At 41.6% G+C, this 13462-nt stretch overlaps 1 protein-coding gene across 2 annotated transcripts in view; it reads right to left on the bottom strand.

Annotated features, from left to right (window-relative positions):
- Positions 1-13462, bottom strand: part of LOC143290583 (aspartyl aminopeptidase-like) — a 39323-nt gene that overhangs the window by 25051 nt on the left and 810 nt on the right. Inside the window, exons 2-5 of one of the 2 annotated variants that reach the window (XM_076600160.1) lie at positions 13173-13383; positions 12719-12955; positions 6362-6437; positions 4922-5016 (exon numbers count right to left, since the gene is read on the bottom strand). In XM_076600160.1, the coding sequence (XP_076456275.1) occupies positions 4922-5016; positions 6362-6437; positions 12719-12955; positions 13173-13383 (619 nt within the window). The remainder of the gene's footprint in view (positions 1-4921; positions 5017-6361; positions 6438-12718; positions 12956-13172; positions 13384-13462) is intronic. The other variant, XM_076600161.1, reaches the window with a different exon arrangement.

Genomic DNA, 13462 nt, shown 5'->3' with positions numbered 1-13462 from the left:
CCCAATTACCATCATCAAAATATTGCAAGCGGAACGCTCTTATACTGAAGAAGTGAATGTTGACAAAGAATACCACAGTTCTGACGATGGAAGCTAAAGGTTGGGTCATTCAGATACCCACTGGACATCCGAGGGGTCTGTGTAGAGGAGAGAAGAGGACTGGCCGTACTGAGTGAGTTAACTATGCTCTTATCACATACAAAAACAAAACCCTCTGCTTCCACAACCGGCATAAAAAAAAGGTACTGAACAACAGAGACATAACACATCATGATGAAAAACGACTTTCGACAAAAAATATTTCAAAACCAAAATTCAAGCAAAAATAAACAAATGATAACTCCAACACCTTGCAACTTCTGGATCAGTAAAAATTTAATTATAATTCCGTTAAGCGTCCTTCATTGGGAAATACTGCACAATATATATCCCATAAACATTCTTTTATTATCATCGTTATCATTACTGCTGCTGTGCTGCCACACACAGCCATCTCAGGACCACCCAACTACACAAATGTCTAACCTCACCCTCTTTCTTTATCTTATATCTCACTCTCTCTCTCTCTTTCTTTCTGTCCATCTGTTGTCTGTCTGTGTACCTGTCCATGTACCAGTCTGTCTCTGTCTCTTCTTCTTCTCCTCCTCATTCTTCTTTATTTCCTCCTCCTTCTTCTTCTTCTTCTTTTTTTTCTTCTTCTTCTTCTTCTCCTCCTCCTCCCCCCTACAAAATGATAATGCAAATAATAAACATCAGAAATGTGTAATAAAAACTTCAAATGTTTCAAATATGTCAAAAAATGGTTACATTCCCCTTGTGTTGAATTACATAATAAAAACATTAATATAAATGTCTCAAATATGTCAAAGAATGGTTACATTCCCCTTGTGTTGAATTACATAATAAAAACATTAATATAAATGTCTCAAATATGTCAAAGAATGGTTACATTCCCCTTGTGTTGAATTGCATAATAAAAACATTAATATAAATATCTTAAATCTGTCAAAGAATGGTTACATTCACCTTGTGTTGAATTACATAATAAAAAAATTAATATAAATGTCTCAAACCTGTCAAAGAATGGTTACATTCCCCTTGTGTTGAATTATATAATAAAAACATTAATATAAATGTCTCAAATATGTCAAAGAATGGTTACATTCCCCTTGTGTTGAATTACATAATAAAAACATTAATATAAATGTCTCAAACCTGTCAAAGAATGGTTACATTCCCCTCGTGTTGAATTACATAATAAAAACATTAATATAAATGTTTCAAACCTGTCAAAGAATGGTTACATTCACCCTGTGTTGAATTACATAATAAAAACATAAATATAAATGTCTCAAATCTGTCAAAGAATGGTGACATTCACCCTGTGTTGAATTACATAATAAAAACATTAATATAAATGTCTCAAACCTGTCAAAGAATGGTTACATTCACCTTGTGCTGAATTACATAATAAAAACATTAATATAAATGTCTCAAATCTGTCAAAGAATGGTTACATTCACCCTGTGTTGAATTACATAATAAAAACATTAATATAAATGTCTCAAATCTGTCAAAGAATGGTTACATTCCCCTTGTGTTGAATTACATAATAAAAACATTAATATAAATGTCTCAAATCTGTCAAAGAATGGTTACATTCACCCTGTGTTGAATTACATAATAAAAACATTAATATAAATGTCTCAAATCTGTCAAAGAATGGGTTACATTCCCCTTGTGCTGACTGATGGTGCCTACGTTCTTGGAGAGAAAAAAACAACAAAGGAAAATGAATATTTATCTAAAATACAAATGATGATAATAATAAAACATTCTTAAATAAAGCAGTTAATTTTCTTTGTGTGGACTGCAGGTACTTGCTCACCTCATCGGACAAATAGGAAGAGAAAAAAACACCCACAAAGGTCTTAACTTATTGGACAATTGAGAGAGAGAGAGAGAGAGAGAGAGAGAGAGAGAGAAAGCACCAAGGAAAATGAAATTTAAAAAACAAAAAAACAGAAGCAGATCATTTCCCCTGTCACCACTTGATGATAAACAACAGAAAAAAAACAAAAAACAAAACAGAAACAACAACAAAAAACCCCCAACAGAATGAAAAATACAACACATTTTTCTTGTGATGACTGAAGGATGCTCACCTTGTTGTACGACTGGGAGAGAGAGAGAAACAAAGGAACAGAAATACTTAAAAAATAACTAAAAAAACCAAATCAAAACAACAAAAAAACAATTCATTTTTACAGTGAGGGGTGCTCATCTTGTTGGGTAACAACAAAACAATACTAAAACAGAAGAAAACAAATATTGAAGAAAAAACGCATTTTGTTTTCCCTGTGATCACTGAAGCCAAGTGTTCTCGCTGCTGGGCAACTGGGGCAGAACAATACTAAAAGAAACATTAACAAAAAAAAAAAAAAAAAAAAAGCAATTCATTTTCCATGATGAACTGACGATGCTCACCTTGTTGTGCAACTGGGGAGAAAAATACTAAAAGAAATAATATTAGTAGTGCGAAGGCCCAGAGGTAACGTGTCCGCCTAAAAACGTCAGAGAATCTGAGCGCACTGGTTTGAATCCTGGCACTGGTCGCCAGTATTCTCTACCCCCTCCACTAGACCTTGAGTGGTGGTCTGGATGGTAGTCATTTGGATGAGACAATAAAATGAGGTCCCGTGTGCAGTATGCACTTAACGCACATAAGAGAACCCACGGCAACAAAAGGGTTGTCCCTGGCAAAAAAAACAACAAAAAAACCCACAACATTTTCAATAGGAAAACGTAAAAAAAACAACTGCAGGCAGGAAGAAAACCACACACACAAAAAAAAACAACAACACCGGGTGGTGCTCTCAGTAGCAACGCCCTCTCCCTGGGGAGAGCAGCCCAAATTTCACACAGCTGTTGTGCAGTAATAGTAAACTAATACAATAATAAAGAGAAAAAAAAAGTACCTCATTTTCCCTAATGGATGGAGGATACCCACCTTATTGGGCTGCTGGCAGAGAACAATACTAAAAGAAATATTAAAGAATAAAAACAAAAGTACTTCCATTTTCCCCGACAGAAGTACTTTTCCCAGAGGGATAGAGAATGCTCACCTTGTTGGGCAACTGGCAGAGAACAATACTAAAAGAAATATTAAAGAAACAAGAGAGGCAAGGCCTTCAAGACTCACTTGCGACAGAGTAAAACACACAAGCTTTTTATGTATTGAGTATAATTTCAAAATGTAATGTCTGCAAAAGATCAGTTTAAAGCAAATTAAGTCCCATAGCATTAATTGCAGAGTAATTTCCCCTTTTTACTATCTGCATCAAAACGTTTGCAAAATAAATAACACTTCCATGCTTAGCAAAAGAAGTTCCTGTTTGAACAAAAAATGATAATAATGACTGCTCTTGTTGTTGGGTAACAGTAAATGCAGTTTGCATATAATTAGGCTTCATTCTTTATTTTTTTGTGCCCATCCCAGAGGTGCAATATTGTTTTAAACAAGATGACTGGAAAGAACTGAATTTTTCCTATTTTTATGCCTACTTTGGTGTCAACTGACAAAGTATTTGCAGAGAAAATGTCAATGTTAAAGTTTACCACGGACACACAGACACACACACAGACAACCGAACACTGGGTTAAAACAGACTCACTTTGTTTACACAAGTGAGTCAAAAACCAAAAGTACTTCATTTTCCTTAATGGACACAGAATGCTCACCTTGGACAAATGGAAGAGAATACTAAAAGAAACATTAAAGAAAAAAACAAAACAAAAGAACTTTATTTTCCCTGATGGATGGAGGATACCCACCTTGTTGGGCTATTGGGAGAGAACAATACTAAAAGAAATATTCAAGAAAAACAAACAAAAGTACTTCATTTTCCCTGATGGACTGAGGATACTCTCATTGTAGGCCAACTGGGAGGGAATACTAAAAGAAATGTTTGAAAAAAAAAGAAAAAAAAAAAGAAAAGGACGGAGAATGCTCACCTTGTTGTGCAGCTGGCAGAGAACTTCTTCTTCTTCTGCGCTCGTGGGCTTCAACTCCCACGTTCACTCGTATATACGCGAGTGGGCTTTTTACGTGTATGACAATTTTTACCCCGCCATATAGGCAGCCATACTCCGCTTTTGGGGGTGTGCATGCTGGGTATGTTCTTGTTTCCATAACCCACCGAACGCTGACATGGATTACAGGATCTTTAATGTGTGTATTTGATCTTATGCTTGTGTATACACATGAAGGGGGTTCAGGCACTGGCAGGTCTGCACATATGTTGACCTGGGAGATCGTAAAAATCTCCACCCTTCACCCACCAGGCGCCGTCACCGTGATTCGAACCCGGGACCCTCAAATCGAAAGTCCAATGCTTTAACCATTCGGCTATGGTGCCCATCTGGCAGAGAACAATACTAAAAGAAATATTAAAGGAAAAAACAAAAGTACTTCATTTTCCTTAATGGACGCAGAATGTTCACCTTGGGCAACTGGGAGTGAACAATACTAAAAGAAACATTAAAGAAAAAAAAGTACTTCATTTTCCCTGATGGAAGTACCCTGATGGAAGTACTTCATTTTCCCTGATGATGGAAGTACTTCATTTTCCCTGATGGAAGTACTTCGTTTTCCCTGATGCTTTGTTTTCCCTGATGGAAGTGCTTTGTTTTCCCTGATGGAAGTGCTTCGTTTTCCCTGATGGAAGTGCTTTGTTTTCCCTGATGGAAGTGCTTTGTTTTCCCTGATGGAAGTACCCTGATGGAAGTACTTCATTTTCCCTGACAGACGCAGGATACCCACCTCGTTGGGCTACTGGGAGAGATCAATTCTAAAAGAAACAAAGAATAAAACAAACAAAAGTATACATTTCATTTTCCCTGACGGATGGAGGATGCTCACCTTGCTGGTTGGCTGGATCTTCCAGCTCCGTGTGTCCCTCTCCCTCAGCTCTTGGAAGCCATGGGCCACCAGCTTCTTCTTCAGCTCGTCCACCGCTGGAGACAAACACACACACACACGCACACGTGCACACACACACACACACGCGCGCCGTTGTACAAGCCCCTGAGGTCACTTTCTGTTTCAGTTTCTCAGTAAAGCGTCACTGAGTATTTCAGTAGCTCAAGGAGGCGTCACTGCATTCGGACAAATCCATATATGCTACACCACATCTGCCGAGCAGATGCCTGACCAGCAGCATAACCCAACGTGCTTAGTCAGGCCTTGACAAAAAAAAAAAAAAAAAGCGTCACTGAGCGTATATCGATTTGTCTGAACACAGTGATGCCTCCTTGAGTAACTGAACTGAACTGAACTGCGTTCAGACAAATCTATATATGCTGCATCACATCTGCTAAGCAAATGCCTGACCAGCAGCATAACCCAATGTACTTAAGTAGTCAGGCCTTGAGTGTACACATATTTATTTGTGTTCCTTTCAGAGTGGTTTTCTTCGACAGAATTTTGTTGTGCCTGTCAGAAAGGATTTCTTCCACAAAGTTTTGCCATATGCCAGATGACACACTTTTGTTGCCATTGTTTCTTTTTCACTGTGCCAGCGTGTGTGCTGCACTCAGGACCTCAGTTTATCATCTCATCTGAACGACTTGAAGATCAGGCTGATTTTCCATCCTCTGTAATAGTTTACTGTTACATATTTATAAATGTTGTGAAAAAAAAGAGGGAATAATATCATGTGCATCAATCAATAATAATAAAATATGTGCTTCATCCATAATATTAACAATAAATACACTAACAACCTTTTTGCATATGAGGCCAAAACCATCCAAACTTTTTGTCGAACTTTCATGCTATCTTCAGGGAGGAAGGTGGCAGAATGGTTAAGATGCCATATCTGCCACTGCAGTGTCTGCGAGGCTCTGGGTTCAAATCCCCTGACCTCACTCTTTCTTCCAACTTTGACAGGGAAATCGTATGCACTTGGTGCACTAAAAAGAACCTATGGCAAAATTCTGAAAGAAATCCACTCTGACAGGTTCACAAATATATATATATATATACATATATATGCATGCACTCAAGGCCTGACTAGCGTGCTGGGTTATGCTGCTGGTCAGACATCCATCATGCAGATGTGGTGTGGTGTGTGTATCATTTGTCCAAATGCAGTGACGCCTCCTTCAGAAATTCAAACTGAAACATGTCACCTTCTGAACAGAATTATTCAGAATCACATAAATTACTGGTGTGCTTGGCTTCAGTTACACAAAAAGTTATTCATACAGTCTGTTTAATTTGACAAAAATGTACCTAAAAACCCCCCCCCAACAAAGACAAAACAGGATCAGTAACAATCAGAAAAAGAACTAAACTCACCATGAAATGGAGAGGGAGACTTGTTGATAAATGAAATGAAGTCATTTGCTGCCAGCAGAACTTTAGCTTTGGAGGCCTGCAACATTGCCAAAAGTGAACTGTGAATGTCAAATGCTGAAAGCAAGACATTTCTAGTCATCTGTGCATGTGCATGCGTGCGTGTTTGTGTGTGTGTATGTGTGTGTGTGTGTGGTGTGAGTGACGAGCAAGTGTGCATGTACATGTGTATGTATGCGTGTGTGAATGTGTGTGTGTGCATGTGCATGTGCGTTTGTGTGTGTGTGTGTGTGTATGCAGGCGTTCGTGTGTGTGTGTGAGAGATTCTGATTCACATACTAAATGCCAGAGTGAACGACAACACTGTGTGTCTCACACCACATGTGAATCCATCCCTGTGCAGTCCCCAGTGCTCCTGGGACCCAACCTTATTTCTTCTCCACACCAATCACTTTCATAAGCCACTCACTTATCACAGATGATACACTCTGCCTCCAGACAGAAAACTCACAAAAATCATACTGTGCTCTTGCACCAATGACTTTCATAAGCCACTCACTTATCACAGATGATACACTCTGCCGCCAGACAGAAAACTCCAACAAAGATCATACTGTGCTCCAGTGGGACCCCTACCCCATGGCAGAATGGAAGATGAAACAGATGCAGAGATGTCAACCCCTGTCAAATGTTTGCCGGAACAATCAGGAAATTTGGTAGGACATTTTGAATTTGGTAGGAACACTTGGACTCCAAGCCACATCAGCAAACATACATTTTATCTACAAGGCATACAAACACTTGGGCCTACCTGCAACATGGTATAACTGCTAAGATTAAGCTGACACGTCCACTCAATGCTGTTTTAATGTAAACACGCAAGTGATTAGCTGAGCACCGTCAAGTGACACTAAGGTTAGTAGTGTCTGCCCTGGCCTTGTGACCAGTAGGTCCACAGTGTCTGGGTAATGTTACAACAGGAAAGCATGTGACCATGCCATGTAGTAGAAAATGAACTCGTCAGAACAATTTTGACGTTGGCGTAACATTTGAACAAACTGCGATCGAGAGTAACAGTTCACATCTCTGCAAAATGCCAGACCCATCCATATCACCACAGAGACCAACATGCTGACTGACCCACACCATCCTCTTCATGGGCTGGACCTGAAACTTATAAAGGAGACGAAGTTCTTGGTTGTGAACACCTCAGCTGGGACCACACCGTATAGCACTGTACTGCCCACTGGGTGGGTGCCACCGCAAAACAACTAAAGCAGACCACATGTGAACCAACTAAAACGGATCCCACTCAGGCGGACGACATTCCGTGACCAAACTACATAAAATACACAATGCATTTAAACAGGATTACAAAAATACTAGTTTAAAGACACTTGCTAAACAAAAACCCCACCTTGGTTCAAGTTTAACGGTTCTGCCTTGAACAAAAATGCTCAATGAAAGTTAAGGTTTCTGATCTGACTAAATCAGTTAATGGAATGTAGATCAGAGGCATTTCTAAGAGATGAAGGTAGAAAATTCCGCACTTGGGGAACCTGAGCTCTGAAAGACCTATTTCCAGCGCATTTCAGATTAGTCTTTGGGACTTTATGCAGCTTTTCAGAACTGGATCTTAACGTTCTGTGTTGTTCATAAGTTTCCAATACAGAGGACAGATACAATGGAAGAGACCTGTCAAAACAACTGACTCTTCTTTTCTTTTTCTTTTTCTGTGAATCACCACCAAAGAAAGAATGAGGATTTTGGTAATATTTTTAATTCTGAGTGTAGGGATCATGGATCAAAGTAGCAGTAAATGACGGGCTGGAGCTGTGTTGGTCGGGGTTTATCCCCTGGGAGCGCTTTGCTAGCCGGGGTGGGCCAGCAGTGATACTGCGAAATAAACTTTTTTTTAATTTATTTTTTATAAAGGTCTTTGAAAAAATAAAAAAAAATTTCTAGTAGTGCCTTTTCCTGCAGATCCCCCCCATACAGTAGCAGAATAATCAATATTGTGGTCACTATACCGAGGGAAGGAAGTCCTTACCAACTGAACACTTTGTACAATCTACCGACCTGCACTTGTCCTGGCCTGTGGATGAATTTTGTTCATAACAAGTGGGCTTAGGTAACTCTTGCTGAATGCCTAACAAATGAGGCACTCAAAGGAAATGAACACTCGTGAAAATTGACAGAATACACATCGACGACTGAAATACAGGTGATTTTTCCTCTCTCCCGTAAGACAGTGATGAGTTTCTTTTTTCTTTTCTTTTTTTTTAATTTTTTTTTTTACGTTTCTTCTTCTTCTTCTTCCTTGGCAGCGACCACAATCAGCAAAAAAAAAAAAAAAAAAGACCCCTGCCGGAGTCTGCACTAGTTGGGTCACGGTTAAGTATGTGTAATTAAACAGCTAGTTGATTATTCTGTCTCTTATGCAAGGGGTCCGCACTAACAGAAAAAAACAACAACAAAAAAACCTGGGCGTGGCTTTTAATGGAGACGGGAGGCCCTTGACACGAAGGTGTCGATGGTCCTGGCCTCTACGACGTCCTGGGGTAGCTCGTTCCAGTCCCTGATGGTACTGGGAAGGAACGCCTGCTGTCTGTACTGCATTCTGCACAGCGGAATGGTGAACTGCTGACTGTGGCCGCAGCATTGGCGCGGAGGTGCAGGGCGCAGGCTGGCTTTGATGCCTTCTGTGCTGACCAGGTCGTTGTGGATCTTGTACAGCATGGAAAGAAAGGCGTGCTGTTCGTTGTCTGTCCTGGAGGCTGGGCCACTTCAGCTCTTCAAGCATGGCGGTGAGGCTAGAGGTGTTGTGCCGGGTAGCGCCTCATCACGAAACAGGCCGCCCTGTGCTGCACCGTTTCAAACTTGCTGATGTTCTGCTCGGTGTGTGGATCCCAGATGCTGCTGGCGTACTCCAGGATGGGTCGTACGAAGGACTTGTAGGCCATTTCCCTCTAGCCAGTTTTAACGTGTGTGCACATGTGTGTGTTCAGCCAGTTTTAATGTGTGTGCACATGTTATGTGTGTGTTCGCTCACGGAACCTTGGCTGAAATAGTTTGATTTCAAAGATTTGTTTTGAAGTCTCAGATCTAACAGAATCATAACCAATGTTAACACTGATCGAGGGAAAAATCCTGTGAACTGTACGGCTCGCCGGAGATGAGAACCTCACGACATCATGATATGAGTTTGGCGCTTTAATTACAGAGCAATTCCGGACAGAGATCTGTCAACAGGTCAGGCACTCTGGGGGTTGTTTATGTCTTTGTCGACTCTGAACCATCGAGCTCAATAGAAAGGAGGGGAAAAAGGGAGGCCGGCCATGCTCCAGCAGGCCGCCATCTTGCTAGAGGCTGTTGCCTGCCACAGATGGCACTTGTGTAGCGAACGCCTCTCCCTCTCTCTCTGATTCTCTCTAATCCAGCTGGCAATGCCGTTATAGTTGAAAACTACCTTGGTTAGTGCGTACAAACAACTTGACAAGGGGGAGAGAGAGAGAGATATTTGTATTTGTATTTCATTTTATCACAACAGATTTCTCTGTGTGAAATTTGGGCTACACTCCCCAGGGAGAGCGCGTCGCTACACTACAGTGCCACCCATTTTTTGTGTGTGGGTGATATAGACTGGTTACTCAGCTGCAAAATGTCAACTGCGATGAAGACTGATGGGAGAGATGGGAGGCTAACAGAGAGAGAGATGATGGCACACACACACACACATACTGTTTTTGGTTGCTGTTTTTTTTTGTGTGTGTTTTTTAGGTGGCTGTCTGGTTTGATTTTTTGTTGTTGTTGCTTTTTTTTTTGTGGGGTGCTTTCTTTTTTTTATTCTTTTTTTTTGTTGGGGGTTGGGGGTGGAGGGGTGGGAGGGTTGTTTTGGGCGTTCATTTTTCCCTGACATTTTTTTTTGGGGGGGGTTTCTTTCTTTTATTTCTGCCTTTTTTCTTTTTTTTTTCCATTTACACCCTTTCATGCACAGTTGTTTGTCTGTCTGTCTTTCTTTTGATGGCAACTTTTGTGGTCTTTAGTGTATGGTTTGCTGTATGAACGTTGTCTTTTTTTTCTTTTTTTTTTTTATAAGATGTCGTGTGATTTGCTTCTATTTGCATGCAGTTTCTCTCGCACTCCCTCTCATTCATTCTCAACCACCTCCACCTTTTTCCGCAAATGCTTGTGTGTATGTGAATGTTTTCACTGATGCTTGAACAAAATCTTTTTTAACAGCTTCTTCCTGATTTTTGGCCCTGCTGATTTTTCTGTGTGACGTTTGGCAAGGTGAAGGAGTTTGATTTTGGCAAAGCACTCCGCCCCCAGTTTTGTCAGGAGATGAACATGGTTTTCTGTGACAGCGGTGTCCAGCATGTGGTCCTTCAGGTCCTGGAACAGCTGAAGGTGGGGCAGATTGTTCTGCACTGCTGTTGACACAAATGATGTCAAATTGCTGCACGTTGGAAGTTCTCCCCGGTTGCTTTCATCATGTGGTCAAGGCATATCTCAGCTTCAAAGCACACACGGATGACTGACTCTGATGCCTTTCACAGCCCTCCCCTGTCCTTGTGCAGGACAGACGGATGGCTTCCTCCTTTCGGGTCTGTGAGTGCTTGAATGCAGGGCTGACATTGCTGCAACTGTTTGGTTGCCATTTTGACCACATAACCTGCAATGTAGGAAAGCGCACTCTTTGTACTCCGACAGTGGGTACAAGTCTAGCGGCTTGTCCACATTCTTCCTCAGCAGCATTCACAGGTACAACAGTCTCCAACATGTTATATTTTCTGCAAATACTGAGTGTTGTCTCAGCCACAGGCAACATTGGAATGATGTTTAGAATGTCTGTCTGGTCTCGGATTTGAGTTTCCAGTCACCTTGACATTGTGATGAACAAGGAGACGTATCTATGCTGCCTTGAACTGGAGGACGTTGGGATTATTGTTGTATCCTCCATGGGCTCTGACTGAAGAGAAGAAGAGCTCTATGTGATCTTGGCTCAGCTTGTATGTCAAGATGTAGCTGAGGGCACTCCATCCCTACCTGTTCTGTGAAAATGTTTCGCACAGATTCCAGGCAGGCTGGAATGCCCACAAATCCTGTCTTGTGGTTACCATCAATCCCTTCTCATCTCTCAAAGTAAGGACATAGGCCTTAGCATCCTGGGTGATCTCTAGCCAGTGTGCTTTGTTTTGCGGTTTCATTGGGGCTTTGAGACCTTTACCACATGGGTTTCGCGAGTTCAAGAGATCAAACACTTTATCGAATGTTCACAGAAAACAAACAGTGCCTTTGAACTCGCTGAACTGTGGCAGGGTCAGTTCTTGTGCACAGTATTCAATGGCATCTGCTACGCTTGCACTGATCACCTGAGCAGCAAGAGATACTTTCATCTTTTGTTTCCGCCATTCAATGTGGGACATTTTGACTGTTGCTGAGCCTCAGGCCTTCGCTGTCCTGAACGTCGTGCACAGCTTCAATCAGACCCCAGCTGATGACTTGCTCCTCGCCGTCGCTGTAAACAGCTCCATCTCCAAAAGCATTGCGGACAAGTTACAGCATATGAAGGGCATCTAACATGACATGTATGGATGACTCAGGATCTGCTGGATTTGGAAAACAAGGTCGAAGCTGGTTTGCTTTCATGCAAGCTCCAAGGTCTGTCAACATTGCCATGTGGCAAGACAGGCCATCACAGGTGAGAGACACTGTTGTCACCCCAGTGTTGTGCAACATGTTAAGGCATTCTTTGACCAGGTTTGCACGTTCTTTTCCTGATAAACCGTCAATCAAAAAATACCCAAGAGGCACTTTCCAGTTACTGTTCAAGGATACAACCATGAATACAAGAGCATCCTTGGCAAGCAGCACTGAATCATCTGTTTGTCCACTGCCTATATCGACAAACCCATGGTATTTTCCACCAGAGAATTCAAGGTGTTTCCTTATCGACATTTCATCCAGCATCAAACCACACATTGTTTTCCTTCCAACTGCTGTATCCATTTCAACTTTTCTTATCATGGCATCAAACGCTTGCTTAGTGAAGCCTGGATCTCCATCTACTTTTGCGTACCATACCCTCAGCTGCTGAGGTGATGGAAGAGCAAGGTCAAATGTTTCCCGGACATAACCATATGGCTCTGCAGAGTAGAAGTGGAGCATCATGGCAAAAGCCTTCCGCTCTTTGCTAAAAAGACCACATTTAGTGTTGGTGTTCTCTATGTTTTGCAGGATACACTGCATTACATCCCTGGACACCTCACTGAAAGATTTCTCCAGGATTTCTGCACACTTATCAGAAATAAGGCTTTCCTGCTGTAGGGAACTGACTACAGCTGACAGGTGATTGACCTTCTTCTGGAGCCGTGGTTTCTTGGCTTTTTCCAGTTTCAGTTGCTTGCGGGTTTCTTCAAGTTGGTCATCGGTCTCGTTGAGCATTCTCTTCAATTTCTTCGGAGAATCTTGAGTGAAGTAGCTGTGTTCAGCTGACACAACCCCTGCAGAGGATGTTGAGGGCACCTCTGGTGTACTTGTCTGGTGTGGCAGAGCAGCCCTCTTCGCTGTTTTGCTAGTCCTTGGGGAAGAATGCTGCACACATGCAAAGCACACACAATACCATTCAGATATTATAGACGAAATTGCCCAAAACTTCATGAATCGTTTTCTTTCTATAGATCACAGACACACACACAGACACACACACACTGTACCTGTAATGTGTACGAAATGTGTACAGCTGTATATTGTACTTGAGAGAGAGAGAGAGAGAGAGAGAGAGAGAAAGAGACTCAGAGAGAGAGAGTACCTGAAGCAAGGGCTCTGGGAACTTGAAGAGTGTGGGTTCAGCTTCTAATTTCAGCCTGACTGTTTGACCAGTGCGATCAAAACTATCAGATGTGAAGTGAACAGAACACAATCTAGTGGCATTGGTGGGATGCCACGGTTGCCCATCTGGCTCCTGTCGTCTCATGTTGGCAGTCCATCTCCTAAGCATATCTGGCCGGCTGGTAGGAAATCTGCAAATATAACAGACACTGTTTCATCAATCAGTCACTGCAGTTCATAGGAAAGCGAATCATATAACGCCACCAGAGG

Source organism: Babylonia areolata, chromosome 15 (assembly GCF_041734735.1).
Source record: "Babylonia areolata isolate BAREFJ2019XMU chromosome 15, ASM4173473v1, whole genome shotgun sequence".
Taxonomy (NCBI): Eukaryota; Metazoa; Mollusca; class Gastropoda; order Neogastropoda; family Buccinidae; genus Babylonia; species Babylonia areolata.
This window is presented reverse-complemented; position numbering and strand designations above follow the sequence as displayed.